The sequence below is a fragment of the Sphaeramia orbicularis genome, chromosome 3 (assembly GCF_902148855.1).
Source record: "Sphaeramia orbicularis chromosome 3, fSphaOr1.1, whole genome shotgun sequence".
NCBI lineage: Eukaryota > Metazoa > Chordata > Actinopteri > Kurtiformes > Apogonidae > Sphaeramia > Sphaeramia orbicularis.
In genome coordinates this window covers 4,691,570-4,711,951 of record NC_043959.1, presented here as the reverse complement: position 1 = coordinate 4,711,951, position 20,382 = coordinate 4,691,570, and the positions used below count along the sequence as shown (strand labels likewise).

General features: G+C 38.4%; 1 protein-coding gene across 1 annotated transcript in view; it reads left to right on the top strand.

The window, feature by feature from the left end:
- Nucleotides 1-20,016, top strand: part of bbs4 (Bardet-Biedl syndrome 4) — a 34,762-nt gene extending 14,746 nt beyond the window's left edge. Inside the window, 13 exon segments of the mRNA XM_030123438.1 lie at nucleotides 358-411; nucleotides 505-632; nucleotides 1,307-1,361; nucleotides 13,381-13,449; nucleotides 13,631-13,669; nucleotides 13,671-13,699; nucleotides 13,701-13,759; nucleotides 13,762-13,781; nucleotides 15,152-15,323; nucleotides 15,489-15,558; nucleotides 15,651-15,795; nucleotides 16,890-17,094; nucleotides 19,164-20,016. Coding sequence (XP_029979298.1) covers nucleotides 358-411; nucleotides 505-632; nucleotides 1,307-1,361; nucleotides 13,381-13,449; nucleotides 13,631-13,669; nucleotides 13,671-13,699; nucleotides 13,701-13,759; nucleotides 13,762-13,781; nucleotides 15,152-15,323; nucleotides 15,489-15,558; nucleotides 15,651-15,795; nucleotides 16,890-17,094; nucleotides 19,164-19,324 — 1,206 coding nt within the window. The 3' untranslated portion in view covers nucleotides 19,325-20,016.
- Nucleotides 20,017-20,382: the final 366 nt, after the last annotated feature.

Here is a 20,382-nt window from a genome sequence, read left to right as displayed (position 1 = left end):
GAAGGATCATTTTATTTAGTTTAAATTATAAAATCATTTTCAACTCACCCAGATCATTTTATACCAATACCTTTAGCTGAATAATGTCTTTAGCAAATTGCTCTATGATCACAGTAATGTATAGTGACATAGATATTATTGCAAAATAAATCCTGTATCTTCCTTTTGGGGTTTATTTTTTCCATAATGACTGGTGTGCTTTGTGTTTAGTGCCATCACGCTCTAGGTATGAATTGTATTTCACACAAGTGTTAATAATAAATGTATTTGTGAATCAGATGTAGTACTCTTGATATCCAGCCCTGTTAAATTTAGCATGCACCCAAGCCCAATGTGTAATGTGAGTTTTCATCATAGGAAATCAGTCATAATCTGGGAGTGTGCTATTTGTTCCTCAAAGACTATAAACATGTAAGTACGATCATTTTACCGACAATATATTGTACCCTGTACAAACTGTGCTATGCCCCACTGATCTGAACGCTGCTGTTCTGTCTCTGTCAGGCTGAAGAGCAACTAAACATAGCTCTCCAATTAAACAAACATGACAAGACCTTCATGATGCTTGGGAAGGTTCATTTGCTGGCAGGAGACACTGACAAGGCCATCGAAGTGTACAAGAGAGCAGTGGAGTAAGTAAAGTTTAAATGAAATTAATGATATAAAAAAATAATGATAATACTGTAATTAAACATAAGACACCAATGGCACAATAGGTTTTTCAAAATGATATTCAGCCACAAAAGATTGATATAATCTTGCTGTTTAAGAGAAGTTTCTTACTTGATAGGTTTTTATTCATGATTTGAGTGAATTTCAATAACTGGTCTTCCCTCAGTTTCAAACAAAGTTTCCACATTTAACCTGAGGCCTTTTTCCCACTCAGTATAAATTTACTCACTTCCAGTTTTAGTCATGTATTGAATATTTAAATACAAACCGACAGCATAAATAAGGACATGACATCAGTGTCTATAATAGAGCTCATTATGAGTACCTCCTGTTGGGGGGTAAATGAATTAATCAAGTCCCCCAGTACTGCTGTTGCTTTTAATGAGACATACCACTGTGAGCCTTATTTTAATGCCTATGTACTGCTTCGCAGTCATTTTTCTTTAAGCCTCTTCATCCCCCACAGGTCATAATTAATGCTCAACAATTATGCTGAATCAAACCATGATTGATTAATCTGCGGATTCCTTGAATATCAACTATGTTTTCTTAAGAATAAAGTGCAGACATTAAATGTAATTGCAAGCGTAGTTAACGTTATTTTTTTTCATATGAGTTGTCTCATTCTCTTTAGGTTTTCACCAGAGAATACTGAACTGCTGACTACTCTAGGTTTGCTGTTTTTACAGGTTGGTGGAACTTTTCTGTTAATCACTGTAATAATAAACTCACTATAAATTGAAATTTTTCATGTATCTTCTTAAAAGTAACACAGCGCAGATTCTTGGTTCTTGTACTTAAAGCTTCAGGTGAAAATACACACTTTCCTTCTGCCGCTCTCTCCTCTCTGTTCACATCAAAAGACTAAAATATATGATACAGCATAGTTTCATGTCACTGTGGAACAGTGAAGCTTTAATGTCACAGTTCTGGGAGCTGCTGTGTTGCTTCAGTGTTGAGCCATAGTCACTATCCGTGCGTTTACATGACAACTTTTATTCCTGGTTTAATCTGAAAAAACATTAGAACCTATTTAAGATGCCCATGTAAACACCTTATTCCAGTTGAAAAAGAATAGTTCAGATTAAATTTAAATCCGAATAAAGTCAAGGGACTTCCGGTCAGCTAATGGAGTAGTCAGACATATCTGAGAACGCTCTCCCAGATTAGCTACTTTCCCCCTCATTAAAAACTCGACAATTTAATTTTAAGAAGAAAACTATTAAGATGAGTGGGAAGAGAACAGCAAAAGGCCAAATAAATGAGGAAAAAATGCCAAAAACTCAACATAAAACCAGCACTGGAGCGAAAACTGCAGAATTAGCCAGCAGAGACCCATGTGCTGCCCAGGAGAGCCCTGGAACGAGCATAAACTCGGCCGACATTGTGAGTGCTATAAATGATCTTAAAACCGAAGTAAAAGGAGATAATGACAGTCTGAGACAAGAAATCAACTTATTGGGCCAAGAACTTAATGGTAAACTCGACACCATCACGAAGGAAGTGCAGAGTCTAGTGGACCGAGTGGAAGAAGTGGAGACACGAGTGGGATGAATGGAGGACTGGGTGCAGGAGGTGACAGAGGTGCTTAGCACCTGTCTGGAAAAACAAGAGGCCCTGCATCTTAAATTTACGGACCTAGAGTCACGATCCCGTAGGAACAACATCCAAATTTTTGGAGTTGCAGAGGGAGAGGAAGGAAACTCGGTGCCCCGATTCAGGAAACTCGGTGCCCCGATTCATTACAGATCTCCTTAAACGTGAATTACCACTGTTGAAAGATTTGGATCTGAAAATTCAGCGGGCGCACCGGTCTCTAGCACAGAAGTCCCGACCCGAAAATCCACCCAGACTGATCATTATCAGCTTCCAGGAGTTTACAACAAAGGAGCTGGTTTTAAGAGAAGCCTGGAAAAGGGGAAAAATAACACAAGGTAATAGAGCCCTCTACTTCGACCATGATCACGCGACTGAAATTGTCAAAAAGCGTCGCGAATAGAACACAATCAAGAAAATACTAAAGGAGAAAGGAGTTCGTTTTCAAACTCCATACACCAGTATGTAGATCCATTGGGACACCGGGACCTGCACATACAGCGACGCACGGGAGGTACGACAGGAGCTGCTGAGTCATGGCTACACCGTGGAGATACCGGAGAAGGAGGAAGGGGAGAACACAAAGTCGCGACTGATCAACCTATCGGGGCAACAGCGGGTGATAGGTCGTCAGGAGAGCAGGGGCCTCATGTATAAAGCGTGCGTACGCACAAAAGCCTGGCGTACGCCCTTTTCCACGCTCACATTTGATGTATAAAGAGTGAAATGGCCATGGAAATGTGCGGTCCTCCACGCCAAGTCCATAGCTGGCGTACGCACATTTCTAGTGCTTTGGAACCTTTGGCGACACTTAGAGGTGACACTGAGAAACTGTTAATAATGTGAAAAAAGTCATTCCTCCGACTGATGGGCACATCGGAGACACACAGACAGGGCTGTTTCAAGATATCTGGGGGCCCTAGTAAAGTGAGGCCCCTAATACACAAAGATGTGGTGGTTGAATCACCGAAGAAGAAAAATAAAATCCAGATGCGATTTCCTGTTTTCTGGTGCATTTAATGAGTCATGAATTACTCTGTATTACGCTACACAGAGTATCCACTAGAGTGTAGTAAAGGACACAGTGTCTTCAATTAGGCATTGTTGATGGGAAGGACATAATTTGGTTATAATAATGTTTATTTTTATTAACAAGTCAAAAACATGGTAAAACATTATTATTATTATTATTATTATTATTATTATTATCGTTGTTATTATTATTATTATTATTATTATTATTATTATTATCATCATCATCATCATCATCATCATTATTATTATTATTATTATCATTATTATTATTATCATCATTCTTACAAAGAACTATACATGCCAAGACTTTTTGGAACAAAGTGCTTCTTTCTTGAACTACACAGTATATGTGTTAAGAGATGTATTAAAACAGTGAAATAACACACACTGTCTTTAACAACATGATACAACAAGGATTGCTGTTAAAGAATAACCATCAAAAATTAAGAGTTTTAGAAACGTTTGCGGACTTTAGCTCGCACAAAAGCAGTGACCAAATCTTCCATGTTCAACAACTTCCTGATGTTGCGTTCTATTGATATAAATGCCAGCCATATAGATAATTACAGAGTTTAAAATGTAGGATTGTAATTACATGGTTCACAGACATGGTTCACAGACACCGCCATTCATTTTTTTTTTATGTTGTATTTTAATATTCTGAATATTTGATGATTTTGAAAAGTGTTGTAATTTCCTAATTATTCTAATTGTTCCCGAACGCCTCATGTTTTGTTTACGTGTGCCTCCTTGAACGTGAACAGAACTCAGTTCCGCAGTGAGGGCACAGAGCTGATGTGAGGGACTCCAACAAATGTTGGCTTGAAAATACAAACTTTTGCTGCAGTCCTACTCTAGTCCTCTTCTGTGCCCAAACCAGCTGCAACACAAGGAACGGATGTATGGATGAGACGGACAAATGCAATGGAAAAGGGACATTTTTCTCCTAATGGGATGGAGAGATCACCAACGGAAATTGCTAGCTAACCGAAAACGTACATTGAACTTGATGGATTATTTGGCCAAACTGGATGGGATTCATAGGACCAGACGATTTTGTTTGGAATGAAGTTGTGTCGGTGACCGCAGCAGGGGGCAGACAACCGTCCAGAGTAAGTGAAAACACTTCAGTAGGCTTAGCTTTTAGCTTTTCATGACTAAATACTTTTAATGCTGTCGTACTTCGGTCCTCCACATCCAAATCATTTAGCTCAGAAGTAGTTTTGGAATGCTGTACAACAGTAGAAAAGGGCGATGGAGAAGTTGTGTTTATTCTATCCTTAAATTCTTCAACAGAACACAGTTGTGTTGTGTGTATATGATTAGTTCTTGAACTGAATCCTCACCCTCTCATGCTAACATCTGTCTTTGTGTTTGGTCACTGATGTGAGGGCTTTTGTTCACACAGTTTCAAACATATCACACAGTTGTAGCCTATTTGGAGAAAACAATGGTTTACTTAATACTTACCGCTGTGTTGTTGTGTGCGAGGTCAGAGGTCACTTCTACATGACCTTCATAGCGTTTGTCACTGCATAGGGGGAATCCCTCTAGTCTGGGGGGCCCCAGTCACAAAACAGTACAGGAGAGGGTTAGTGCTGCCTCACTGTGGTGGTTTGTTTACAATGGATGGTTTTTAATAAGTTGTACAGATAAATGACCATGCAGCCATCGGGGGCTCACTGCAGCAAGGGGGCCCTAGGCAGCTGCCTACCTTGCCTACGTCATCCCGACGGCTCTGCACACAGATGAACAATGAACACACCGGCACGTCATCCTACTGCCACAGCAGCACATCCACCACCAGAACCAGAACCAACCAGACCAACCCTGGACTCATCAATGCCAATCCTACCTGGGAGGACATTCAGCAACAACCATATAAAGAGACAACGACACAAAATTCACTGCTTGATAAATGCATTTAATGTAGTGTTCATGTCTGTGAGAACATTTATTAGTCAGTCCAGTCGCTCATAGACACCGCCGATTGTCCTCTCAGTGTCCTCTGGTGACTTGGGTCAGCATGGACCCATGCAGGTGTCGACAGAACACCAGTCGGACGGGCATCAGCAGTGGGCTGTGGCGGACCAGAGGACCGGTAAACGCCAGGGAGGCAACAGTAGGCCTCTGTGACAGGAGGATGATACTGCGTCCCACCGTCTTCTGTCTCATTGTTGGAAAATAATAATTTGAGTGATTAAACATGAGTCAAAGTCTTTGATTTCCTCTTTGATATCCTGACATGATGACGCATGAACCTTTATCTTGTTTGGCTGTGATCAGACTATCGTATGGCCCATAGAATGAACTAATGTGTGAGTTACACAAATACTAAATATATATTTACCTTGGGGATGATCCGAGTCAGCCCAGTGAGTCACCCAAAATATCGTCAACTTTCTGCTCAAACAGTCTCAGTCATCTCTTTTCTTCTTCCGCCTGTTTTGGCCTCCGCTTCGTGTCCACCTTGACGTCATCATCTGATCACGCAGAGAGGGGAATCCCAGGAGGAATCCCACCTGCAGACCCCGTCTATACTAATTTACATATTTAAATATGGGTGTGGAGAGGGAGGAGTCTGGTACTCCAACATATGCGCTCAACTCCACACTGATTAGGATGTATAAAGGAAATGTACATGGATTTGGGCGTACACTCAGTTTTATACATCTGGATTTTTTTGTGCATAAGGACTTTTCTGGATTTGGGCGTACGCCAGGTTTCAGTATGAAATCCACGTAAGTCTTTATACATGAGGCCCCAGATCATCTGCAGCCCAGAGAGTGAAAGAGAAACTGCGGGTGTTCCAGAGACACATCGCTGAGTAAGGTCAGAGACTAAACTACGGAAAACGGTGCGGTAATTAAGACAATTAAGAATTTTATTTGATTGTTGTCTTGGCCTTAATGATATGACATCTTGGGACTGGGAAAAGCGGGACTAGATACCACAATAGAAACGCTGGACTTGTAGGATGGTAGTAGTTCTATTATTAGGCATAGTAACCATTTCTGTTTCAGGGTCCTCTCCTTATGAGAGGATTCACCCTAGACCTTCCAGTGGGGTCAGTTGGGGGGAGCATAGTCTCCTCCCCTTACGGAGGTTTGTTTTTTTCTTTTATATGTGTATTATAGTTCTCATAGCTTCACTAATGTTCACTTCAGGGGCGACTGCTACTAAGTGGAATTTGAATAACGGGGCTGCATAATTTAAGAATTATTTCCTTGAATGTGAATGGGCTGAGGAATCCAGTTAAAAGGAGTAAAGTAATGATCAAGATGAAAAAGGACAAATCACAGATTATTTTTCTCCAGGAAACACACATGTCAAAACAAGAACATGATAAATTAAAAAAGTTTGGCTATTCATACTCCTTTTTCAGTTCATGTAAAAACAGCAGGAAGAGAGGAGTGGTTATTTTGATATGTAAAGCTCTTAATTTTGAACTCTTAAAAGAAGAAGGAGATAAAGAAGGAAGATATGTTATGGTAAAAGGCAAAATAGATAATGTTTTGGTTACTTTGGTCAATGTTTATGTGCCTCCTGAGAGTGATAGGAAGTTCTTAAAATCTTTCTTTGACAAGATGATTTCTGTAAGTGAGGGAATCTTAATTTGCGGTGGTGACTGGAATACAATTCTGAATTATTCTGTAGATACAACAAGCAAGAGAAAACATAAATCGTATATGCCAAAAGACTTAAATAGATTAATCAAAGAATTTGGTATGTTTGATGTCTGGAGAAACCTCCACACGTCAGAGAAAGATTTCACACACTATTCAGCTACCCATAGGGTGCACTCTAGAATAGATTATTTCCTAATGAATAATACAGATAGACATAGGGTGAGGGGGTGCTCAATAGACACTGCAGACATATCAGACCATAAAGCAATAGAAGTAACTATACATCTGAACAACACAGCCAAAAACACATTATAGAGACTGAATATTGGTATACTGAACAATGACACTAGAAGAAAGGAAATTAAAAAAGAAATTAGTGAATGTATAAAAGACAATAAAGATGACCAAATAGAACCAACAATACTATGGGACACAATCAAAGCAATAATGAGAGGGAAACTGATCTCAAGAACAGCACATCTAAATAAAATGAGGAGATTAAAATATGATAAATTACAAGAAGATTTGAGGAACCTAGAAAAACTTCATCAAAAGGAGGAGGATAAGCAGATCACAGACCAGATGAAAGAAATTAGAAGCCAAATAGATGTAATTCTTTTAGGTGAATTAGAAAAGAAACTGAGATTTGCAAAACAAACTTTTTATGAATCAGGTCCCAGAGCAACAAAGATTTTCGCAAAACGAGTTAGGTCACAACAAATTAAAAATTCAATACACAAGATTAGAGACCCAATAAGTAATAAAAGTCTATGATCCAGAAGAAATTGAAACCATATTCAGAGATTACTACAAGTCCTTATATTCCCAATCTGAAATTGTGGATGAAGATAATATCAAACAATATCTATCAAAGCTAGATCTACCCTCCATAGGCAATATACAAAATGCTAAATTAACGGCTCCAATCACAAGACAAGAACTAGATAAAGCTATTAGTAAACTAAAAAATAAAAGTCCAGGTTGTGGTGGCTTCCCTAATGAGTGGTATAAGATCTTTAATGAGGACCTTGCCCCAGTGTTGCTGGAATCCCTAAACTGGACACTAAGAGAGGCTAAGTTACCACCTTCATGGAAAGAAGCAGTAATTTCAGTGATCCCAAAAGAAGGAAAAAATAAAGAACAATGTGAATCTTATCGGCCGATCTCTATACTGAATGTAGATTATAAAATATTCACTTCTATAATTGCTGAACGACTTCAGTCTCACTTACGTGACCTAATTAATGAGGGCCAGACAGGATTTATTAAAGGCAGACAAACATAGGACAATATCAGGCAAACCCTTCATATTATTAAACACGCCAACAAACAAAATCATTGCATGCAGCATTGGTCAGCCTGGATGCAGAAAAGGCCTTCAACAGGGTTATCTGGCCTTTTCTTTTTAAAGTATTGGAAAGACTGGGCTTTAATGACCAGTTCATTAGGTGTATACAGGCCCTCTATAGCGACCCATCTGCTAGGATAAAGATTAATGGACAACTTACAGACAGTTTTAAACTTGATAGAGGCACAAGACAGGTGCTGCCTGAGTCCTTCACTCTTTGCAGTGTTTATTGAGCCATTAGCTCAAGAAATCAGACAACATAAAGAACTGAAAGGAATTAATTTGGCTAAAGAGGATCATATAATTGGATTATTTGTGGACAGTGTTATCGCCTTCCTCCAGAACCCGAACTCAACACTTCCTAAACTTATGACAGTTTTGGAAAATTTTGGGAAAATGTCAGGTTACAAACTGAACATTTTAAAAACGCAGATACTGGATATAAATTATACTCCAAGCAAAACTATCAGGCATAAATATAAATTAAAGTGGGATACAAAAATAATAAAATACTTGGGGATACTAATCACTCAAGACTTGTACAGACTGTATGAGATAAATTACAAGGTACTAAAAAATAGAATACAGAAAGATATAATAAAATGGTCAACATTAACACTAGATTTGAGTTCAAGGATAGAGGTGGTGAAGATGAATCTATTGCCTAGACTATTCTATCTTTTTTATCACTTCCGGTCCGAATCCCTGACTCTCAGTTTGTGACGTGGGATAAATTAGTATCTAGATTTATTTGGGCTGGGACAAAACCAAGGGTAAAACTTAAAACACTTCAGTTGGAAAAAATAGAAGGAGGTCTAGCTTTACCTAATTTGAAACAGTATTACTATGCAGCCCAAATGAGGTATATTGTAAATTGGTGTTCCCCCAAGTATCAAGCCAAATGGAAATATATTGATTTAAATTTAGACATTTCACAACCTCAGGCTTGTTTAGGGGGTAAAGAACACACAAAATATAAGGGAGATAATGTCATCATAAAAGAACAATTGAAAATATGGAACGTGATTATTAAGAAAAATAATTTGGAAAATGATAGTAAGCTCCTGGTATGGCCTTCCCAGTGAGATAAATTCGCCCCTGCTAAATCTGATAATAGATTTCTGAGGTGGAGAGAAAAGGGAACAACAGTACACTCATTGAGGGGAAAACCTTAAATCATTTGATAAAATAAAAAAAACAATATAATTTGGAGGATAAGGATCAGTATGGATATTTACAGGTAAAACATTTTTTTGATAGGGAGATTAAAAGTAACTTATCAGAGGGCAGCGAACTGATTAAGGTCTTCACAGGAGCTTAAAAACACACACCCGCTAAGATTGTGTCTAAATTATATCAGGGTCTACAAAAATGTAACTGTGAATTCATTTTACATTAAATCGAAATAGGAATCTGAATTGAATATTACTCTATCTGAAAGTGAGTGGCATTCTATGTGCAAAACGCAGCTAACATCCACCAGCTCTAAAGGTTGGCGAGAATTTGGCTGGAAAAACCTCATTCGGTTCTTTATTACACCAAATATTAAAAGCAAATAATTGGGAAAACAGCAGCAATGCTGGAGAGGATATGGTCACATGAATGCCAACCACTCGCATATCTTTTGGACATGTGTAAAAATGCAAATGTTTTGGAATCATGTTGTTCAGACAATGGAGAACATTTTAAATGATAAAATTCCAATGGACCCCCAGACTATCTACCTGGGTCTAATACCTGATGGCATAATTAAAAGAGAAGACATTTATTTTAAATTTTAATTCTTGCCTGCGAAAAGGTAGTCACAAGGAACTGGTTAAAAAATGACCCTCTTCGACCACAACAATGGCTGGACATTATAGAGGAAATATATACCATGGAAAAATTAACATTTCAACTTAAGATTAAGATGGGAACTTTTAAGCGAAGATGGGAGAAATGGATCATATTCAAGGACACGAATTCTTGAAATCAGATTAAGTACGGAAAAGCCGTCGAATGTATAAGGAACAACATCCCCCTTGTTGTATTGCGTTTCCTTTTTTTTATTTTGTGTTGCTACTGCACTGTAAAAGTGATTTAAAACATTAGAATAAAGAGTTAAAAAAAAAAAACCTGAATAAAGTCACTGGTTTAATCCCCCTTTAATTCTGAACTAAATTATTCCTCGGACATGTACCGTACTTTCCAGACTATAAGCTGCTACTTTTTTCTCGTTTTGAACCCTGCGGCTTATACAACGATGCAGCTCGAGTATAGATTTATACGGGCTAATAGCCTCCAGGGGTCCGGCTCTCGGGGTCATCAGCCTCAGCAGAGGAGGCCAGACAGCCCTCTGCCCACACACATCCACCAAATCTGGGGATAGAATCCCTCCAGCGTGTCCTGGGTCGGTCTGTTCCACGCACGGATCCCCCAGTTTAAATAGAACTGCATGGGGATCACTCATATGACATGTTCCACGCGCGCATGACTGATGCCTGTCACTGACTTACATTGATATCACATCTGTGGGCCAGATACCCCCCCCCCCCCCCCCCCCCCCAAAAAAAAAAAAAGAAAAGAAAATTAATAATTAATTCAGTCCTCTTACTTGCTAAATTTTTCTTTCACAAATGTAAGCTCTGTAACACAAAACCAAATATTTATTTATTGAAAGATGTTGAACTTTATTTAAAGCGGTTAGATAAATCTGGAAACAAAAAGGCTGTAAAAAACATAAGTATTTGCTCTGATTTGGACATTGTGTTGTAGTGTATTCCCCCCGGCAAACTTATGTTATTTTCTTGTATACATCGTTTGTATACTCTACTTCATTCAATAAAGATTTAATTAGGAATAAATAAACTTCTGTGGGTTCATCACGTGATACCATCACAGAATTGAGGTCAGAGCAGTGCCTTGCATTGTGGGCTGCTCACGAAAACGACATGCTGACTTCTGTTGTCTTTTGTAGTTTTACCCAAAAATCGAAATCGAAAATCGAGTTTTTAGAGGAAAAAATCGGGATTTTTTTTTGCCAAAATCGTGCAGCCCTAGTTGGATCATAAAATGTCTCTCTAATGCCCCATATAGTTTTTGATTGGGAGTGAAAAAAATTTTTTGACAGGGACAAGAAATTTGACACACACATTCCTCATTCCAAACTGAACAAAAACGCCAGTGAGGACACACCCCTATTTAAAATCGTGTTGCCATGACAACACCAACACTGTGCCATAGAAATGAATGGGTTTTTGTCAGAATCCCACCCCTCATACTTTCGTCATTTCCTCCTAGGGTTTACGTCCAATTTGGACCAAACTTGGTAAAAATCATCTACACACATGTGTGATCAAAAGTTATCACCTACATTTTTGATCAAATGTTGGGCGTGGCTGTGAGGAGCTCACGGTGAATCGTTCATTTTCAGAAGTATAAAACTGTGCGCATCTCGCAGAATGTCGGATCAAGCCCAAGATACTCTCACTGTCTGTGGCCTCGGCGGTCACGCGGGGGGGCGAGGGCCTTAACACAGCTTGGGGTTTTAATTACCTTTATCCTTAGAATGATGTACTCTTAGGGCAAGGGTGTCAAACTCATTTTATTTCATGAGCCACATACAAATGAATGTGATCTCAAACAGGTTGGAACAGTAAATCAATAACATCATCAGCCTTTTACCATCTCAAAAACATTGCCAGAATCAAACGTTTACTGTCTAAACTAGGGATGTAAACAATTAATTGACTAACGATTAATTGTCGATAAGAATTTGCTCGATTAAATTATTAATAGTCAGTTAATTGCCCTTTTCCGCCCTGTCCACACCTGTCTGAAGGCTGCCAGTTTGTCTGCAGCGGCTGGGATAGCCAGTCATTGAACCGGATCATGGCGTTGATGAGTTAGAATGTCTTTATGGACATGGTGGATCAAAACACAGACCGGCCAGTCTGTTTGTGGGGAGCAATGCACCCCCGAATAAATGCACGCACAAATGCAGGGTCAGTATTGGAGCATTATCCCTGGAGGTTGGTCTAGTCCACGGTCAGTGAGACAGAAGTTGAAGACATCCTCCAGGTTCCTGATTCGGGCCACATGTATGTAATGCATTTGCGAAGCTTCAGGAGGTAGGGAAAAGAGAAATGAGCGAAAAGTTTCACATTTCACTTCTGCGGGGGGCACACACTGCACCGTACCCCCATAGTATTAGAGGTAGGACAGAAAGTGATGCACGTGTTACGGTTACAACCAACATGCACGCATCCCCTGACCGTACTGTGCGCGTGCGACAAAGAAACAGGAAGTACGACCATATAGTTCCTGTGCTCAGATTGCTACACTGGCTTCCTGTGGCACAGAGAATAGACTTTAAAACAGCTCTGCTGGTCTGTACGTCTGTCCATGGTCTAGCACCGAAGTACGTCTAGAACATGTTGGTCCCATTTGAACCATCTCGGACCCTGAGAACCTCAGGGACTGGTCTTTTGCTGGTGCCCAGACTCAGGACTAAACAGGGTGAGGCTGCATTTCAGTTCCATGCAGCTAAACTCTGGAACAGTCTTCCTGATGATGTGAGACAGACCTCTACTCTGACTATGTTTAAGTCCAGGCTGAAAACAGCTCTGTTCAACTGTGCATAGAACAGCTGAGTCTTCTATCTGCACTCTTCTCTTTTACTTTATATTAATTGACTATTATTTATGTTTTATTGATTATGTTTTAGTTGTAATTGTGTGTTTTTAACTTGTCTCTTTTTCATTTTTGTAAAGCCCTGTAAATTGACCTGTGTATGAATTGTGCTGTACAAATAAATCTGCCTTGCCTTGCCTTGCCTGAAACAATAGCATAATGACATATAAATAATGACAACTCCAAATGTTTCTCTTTTTTTTAGAACAAGCAGGGAAATTACAGTATGAAAATGTTTACATTTACAACTAATCATGGACAAAAATGTGGAATAACATCATATACATGAACAACCTGAAATTTTCTTAAGAAAATAAGCACAATTTTAATAATATTATGCCTCAGCCTTATCATTTACAATATGTGCATACAACTTACAGATCTAAAATGAGTATAAATGTTATAATTATTTATGTTGTTTTTTGCCAGCTGGAACAATACCAAAAAGCATTTGAACACCCTTGGAAATGCACTGGACGTTGACCCAACAATTATAAGGTACAATGGGTACTGTTTGCTATCAGATTACTGAAAGAAGCACCTCTGGACGCTTTTAAAACACTTCATTGAGAATTTAAGGCCATTCACTGTCAGATGGTATGGCCTGTCTTTCATCATGTTTCTGTTTCAAAGTGTACATCTCCCTCTAATATGTCTCTAATCATTGTTTTATTTCCAGGCCATCCTGGCTGCAGGCAGTATGATGCAGACTCACGGTTGACTTTGATGTGGCCATGAACAAGTACCGAGGGCTGCATGCGCTGTGCCGAGAGCCCCCCTCTCTGGAACAATATTGGCATGTGCTTTTTTGCAAGAAGAAATATGTTGCTGTGAGTAATTCTGTGTATTTGGTTTTCATCAATGTAGGAGTCAACAAAGGTAAAAAAATATTGGTAATGTTGAAAGTCCTTAAATGGTCAAATGAAACATCCTTAATGTCAGTTTCTGTTATACATACTCTGTAGGGACGTTTATTCCTAACAGTTGAAGCCTTTTTAATTCTTCTTAATTTAGTTCGTCTCATAAATCTATGATGCATTTAGAAGCGTTTTCAAATCTGTACTTAATACATAGGCTTACAGCGAAGATATCGTTTATTGTTAATTATTCCAGTGTTTTTGATAATAATGGTAAATGCTACTGGCCCCTTTATTTCTACATTTTATAAGTCAGACATGGCTGGTGAAATAAAAAGATTATTTTGGACAAGACACAGTAGTATCTTATGGAAAAAGAGGAAGTTCAATTAAAAAAATGTGTAAAGCACTAGGCAGGTCATGGGTTAGGTGAAGATATTTATAAATGAATACAAGTCCTTTTTGTTCACATTAGAAGTTGAGTTTGTACTTTCTGAGGAGAGGAAGAATAGCATCTTCTAGAAAAGCAAAACATTGTCTTCTTTGTGGATTTAAAAAAAAAAAAAAATCTGATTAGGACTTGTGGTAGCCCAGCAGAGAATAATAAATGATTTAAGTGTAAACTGAATAAATTGTAGGGCAACACGGTGGTGCAGTGGATAGCACTCGTGCCTCACAGCAAGAAGGTCCTAGGTTCGATTCCAACACCAGTTGACAGGGGGTGGGACCTTTCTGTGTGGAGTTTGCATGTTCTCCCCGTGTCTGCGTGGGTTCTCTCCGAGTACTCCGGCTTTCTCCCACAATCCAAAGACATGTGCTGATAGGTTAATTGGTTAATCTAAATTGCCCATAGTTGTGAATGTGAGAGCGATTGTTTGTCTCTATATGTTAGCTCTACAATGAACTGGTGAAATGTCCAGGTGTACCCCGCCTTCGCCCGTACGGTAGCTGGGAGAGGCCTCCGAGCTACCCCCTTGACCCTAATGAAGATAAAGCAGGTTCAGATAATGAATGAATGAATAAATTGTTAAATAAAGAAATGATCAGTGAATAAACTAAGGCTAAATATTCAAAGTGACATTTTATGAGTCATAAAAAAATTCTGAAGACAATTCATAACCCCCTATGTTCACTACTAAAGAAATGTAATCAGTTGAGCAGCGAGAGATTCAGTCATATGGTATTAAGCACACTGATATTTAATGACTTCGAGTAGCACCATTCACCACCATTCTACAGAATGTGTTGTTTTTCAGCTGTTCCTCGTCATATCATACATTAGTCAGGGCTTCTCTAACAGTCCGTTCCGCCTTTTGCTCGTCCTGTAACTTAATTTCCCACAGGCCATCAGCTGCCTGAAGCGGGCCCATTACTTGTCTCCTTTTGACTGGAAGGTCTTGTACAACCTCGGTCTGGTACATCTGACTATGCAGCAGTATGCTTCAGCCTTCCACTTCCTCAGTGCCGCCATCAACCTCAACCCACGTATGGGGGAGCTCTATATGCTGTTGGCAGGTACTGAGGCAACAAGACAGAAAAGGAATTACAGAAGATTTAAGAGAAAGCCTATGATTTGTACCAGCTGTTGCCATTCTATAATTTTAGACATTTCAAATATGCACTCTTTTTATACTAAAGAGTAGTAGTATTTCACACCTGCCATTTTCTTGCTGTAAACAGTGGCTTTGACCAACTTAGAGGATGTGGAGAATGCCACCAGATCATATGAACAAGCTGTGACTCTCGACCAGTAAGTTTGTTATGTGACACAAACCTTAGACTGAGGCCGTATTGACCATTTCAATGATTTATTTCTATTTTGCTTGGTCAAATTTCTCATAGATCCAATCCTCTGGTAAACTTGAACTTCGCAATCTTCCTCTATAATCACGGTGACAAGAAGGGAGCTCTGGAGCAGTACCAGGAGATGGAGAGGAAAGTCAACCTGCTCAGAGACAGCAGCAGCAGCTTTGAGTTTGATCCAGAGGTACCATTGGTTCTTTTGTTATTGATGCCCATAAGTGTCCTATAGGCATGACTCTCATTTTACTGAAATATGTTGATATTGTCGTGCACAGGATATAAATCCTCCACACCAGACGCTCCAAAAACAAACAAGAGATAAACAAAACAGTAGCACAAGTCAGATTTGTACTTCCACAAATAACTTTTTTTGACCAGAATTTGGAATGAACTGAAGAAAACTGCACTTAATCTTCTGTAAACATGTTTCAGGCTTTAACAGTACAGATAGTGCAAAGTGTAAAGAAATATTGTGAACACAGTTTAGAGGAGTTCCCTGTTAAATTATATATAGGTTAGAAAGTAATATAATTGTAATTTTCTTCACCTCTCCTTATATGTCATCCCCTTTAGACCCTCTTTGGCTCATCTGTACATATATTTTTTTTATATTTATTGTACTTATAAAGACACTAAACTTTAAATATCAGACAACATCTCACAAAGGATTTAAACAGCAAGAGAAATGTTTCCCTCTTACATCTTGAAAAGATATAATAGACAAGGTAGATAATTACTTCCAGCATAGCATTTGTCTTTTTAATTTATTCTGAAAAGAGTGTGGAATCCAAGCAACCTAGGCCATTGTCCTCTTTGAATCTCCCATCAGCTGATCACTTAATTTCTCAGTGCTTTGGTATCAGACGAATCACTTGAGTCAGTGCCATAGATATTGTTCTAAATATTTTTGTGTCATTTGCAAAATGGTTTACATCCAATTATGTTACACTTGGCAAATACTTTATATATACAACAAAGAGAACAGGGTCCATCATGGATCCCTGAGGTATTCCAGATGTTACTGGTTTATAAAGCAGATGAACATTTATCATGAACCTGAGTTGTTGAAGTGTAGTCAATGTTCAATATATAATCCCGCACTGACGTCAGATCACAACTATATGTGGACTGCTTCAATTTTTCCATTATTTTACATACTACAGATATCAGACTGATTTTTCTATTATTATTTTAGTTGCCCATTTTGAAAATTCTGCCCAATGACTGATTATATAATACTAATAGAGATTATGTGCTTTGCTTATCGGTCACCAACAGCTGATGGACATGGCTCAGAAGATGGGAGCTGCCCTGCAGGTGACAGAAAATGTGGTGTGGACTAAACCAGCCAAGGACTCCAAATCCAAATCCAACTCAGCATCAGCCACCAAAACCCCGGGTGCTCCTCTTGGCACAAACCAAGCTTTGGGTCAGGCCATGTCTTCTGCTGCAAGCTATAACAAGAACATCCAGCTGCCAGCAGGTATGCCCCCCCCCCTCCAAACATGATTAATAAAAACAGTCAGTTTTGATTAGTGACTGTCTGAGCTACCTTTACACTGCAATTAAACTTAACTGTAAAGTGTTGTACAGCCTGAGGCCAAATCACTCTCTTTGTTCTAAGCACAAACTCAAAATGAAGTGAGCCAACGCAAAATATTTTTTTCTCTACAAATGTAGTTTGACACTGTATGATAAATTTCACACCCATTGCATCTCCATTAAACCAAAGCCAAGTTTCTCATTTAAAATGGGAACTTAAAATATATCTTCCCTGTGTAGTCTGAGCCTCTGGGTTCTTCTGCTGCAGCAGATTGAATATATGGGCTCAAGCAAAATGGAATGTATGAAAAAAGAAGCTAACCTCTAGCCAGTATAAATTTTTGGCAACAAAGGAAACTCAGTAGTGTGGAAAAATGACACACAGGTAAGCTAATAAATTTAAAGCTGCTCTGAAGTGATCGTAGACGTTTACTACTCTCGAATGTAAATGGCCAAGGGTGCTTTTCTCTACAAGAGCCAGTGGGTGGTTTAGCTCATAATAAATAACACTGACTTTAGAACAGCACATATTTTCACAGATCTGGCAACCTGTCTGCTTTCTAACCCTCAGAAACCACCTGTTTATGAATAAGAGAATGTGGCCTGTAATTATACAATAAGCCCTTGCATCACTTTACTGCTACTGTCAAATATGAATGCAGGTTTTATGTACATTATAGTAATTATGAAATATTAAATTGAATACCGAACAAACTTGGTTAAAGTTTTAACAGAAATCTGAAACACAAATAGAGTACATGATGAACAAACAGTACTGTATTAAAGTCCTCAGCCAGCATTATTTTTGTTGGTTTAGTAGAATTCTAATGTCCACACATATGCATTTGTCAGTCTGTAGTAAGATCCAATCTGGATATATGTGTTTCAGGGAAAAAACAGGTTCTATAAACCAAATTGGTCATATTTAGTGTGACCTGCTTTTGCACTTAACATGTCTTTAACCTTTTGTTCAGACAATATGAGATTTACTGCATTCATTTTCTGATGTTTTATACCATGTTTTATTCAACACGTTTGTGTTTGCGCTGGACTGTTTGTGCTGCTTCTTGTCATGGGGTCAGAGGTCACACTAAATGCTGACCTTAACTTTTATAACTTATTTATTTCAGTTTGTGTGTCTTTTAATGTTGGTCACATATTTTGTGAATTTTCTTGTGGTGTCTGAAGAAAACAGAGTAAGAAATAAATATGTAGCTCATTTCAACCCCGCACAAACAACAAACCCAGAGGTGGCCTAAGAGTTTTGCACATTACTGTACGTTATTTAACCTACCAAGTGTTTACACTATGAAATCATTTGAATGAAATCAGTCATTTCACAAAGCCAATCTGAGGTATACTTTTGTGTTTGTGTTTGCATGTCCACCCACATCCCATTTTTTATCATGTATCTATTTCAAGTGAGTGATATGGCATTTACTTGAAATCATTGGTGTCCCTGTATATGTTTAGTATTTCTATCCCAATCTAGCTATTATAGCTACTATTGCTAGTATAGTACTGTATAGCATTTATGGAGCACAAACCATTTACATTTTAATTTGAAATTGCTGTTACTGTTAGCCAAACATTAATTTAATTTAAATTATAGTTTCTGAAGATGAGGACACAGGTTTATAGCAGGTGGAGCATCATCAGCATACTTTTTTTTTGCTTGACAGATATGCAAAACAGCATCACAGTTTGTTTTGGAGTACTTGAGCTAGCATTTTCGGGTTTCGCAATGAGGGTCAATGCAGGTTTCTAAAATTAAGATATGTTTTATTGTGCAAAAACAAAAACCTGATTATGACTGGGATACTCAAGTAAACTCACCCAATGTAAGTGGAATTAGAGTGGGTAGAATCAGTAATACTGTGGGTAAATGTGACTGTTGGTTTATATACAGTTACTAATGTTAATGCTATAACAAAACAACCTTTCCTGGGAGGTTGGTGGATCAAAAACTTGGGTAAATAACGACAACTTTGAAACTTGTGTTATTTCTAGGAGTTTCCAAAAGCCCCTCGATGCCCCTGGAGCCAGAACCAGATGTGGAGAAAGCCCCCTGCCCACCCACTGATCCTCCAGGCTCCCCTGAACCTGTGGATTCAGAAAACCCCAAAGCCAAAACCTCAAAGAGAAAATCAAAGGTGGAGGAAGCAAATTAGCAGTGAGGTTACCCCCACACCCCACCATTTTGTAATAGATCACTTCTTGTCATGGAGTCAAATTAAGATTCTTGAACACCAACCACGCTATTTGTGGTTTAATGGCTCATTGTAGTTAGACATGAAGCCCTGAGTTATAGGCTTTTGGTTTAGGTACATGGTACACAGCTGTTTTATATCCTACTTAATAATTTACTTCAGACTGAAAAGGGCAGGGTCATGTTTTTACCTGCCTGTGCACTTTGGTCATACCATGTTTTTCAGGAATATCAAATGTCAATACATCACTTATCATCTTATACCAAAACAGTGTCTTGTGAACTTTCGTAGATGTGGCAGGTTAAGTGCACATGTCTAAACCAGATCCAATAGATGTTGCCATTTAAGAGTGATTCTTTTGAAAAAATAGTAATATGGGCAGCTGTATTGTAAGAAATAGTGATATTTGGATGGGCTGAGCAATAAAGTTGTATTGACATTTCTTGATGAGGTGTCAACTATTCAGCTTTTTGGCATCCTTGCAAATATATAAATAAATGTAAAGTAATGCTATGACAATCACTGATAAGGTACAGAAATTGATGTTTTCTGAGGGTATTGCAGATTGTAAATAGTAATAAATGCTTTTATATGTGGATACATGTTTATTTAGAAGAATGTATTTAATATTAAAAGAGATACTGAAATGACAAGTGTTGTTTACCTTTTTTCAGATTCAGGTAGTTGTGATATGATCACTTGCCTTGCTATTTCTGTAGTTAAAATTCAACAATTATCACCAACTATCCACTTGAGGTCCTAAGTAATTTTAAAAGAGGGAATGAGATGAAGCTAGTTGGTTAACTGCCCCAATTAGATATCTCTGCAGCACAGTCTATGGACAACTTTGGCATATTATGGAAACCGTTATTTTCTCACAGTGATAAATTTAGTTAAAGCTGCAGTGCACACAGTTTCATAGCAAAATTCCATTATAACTTTTCAATGTATTATAACTAAAATGGTCTGACAAGAAACAAGAATTCTAATTCCCCTTCTCTATTTTCAGGCAGTAGAAA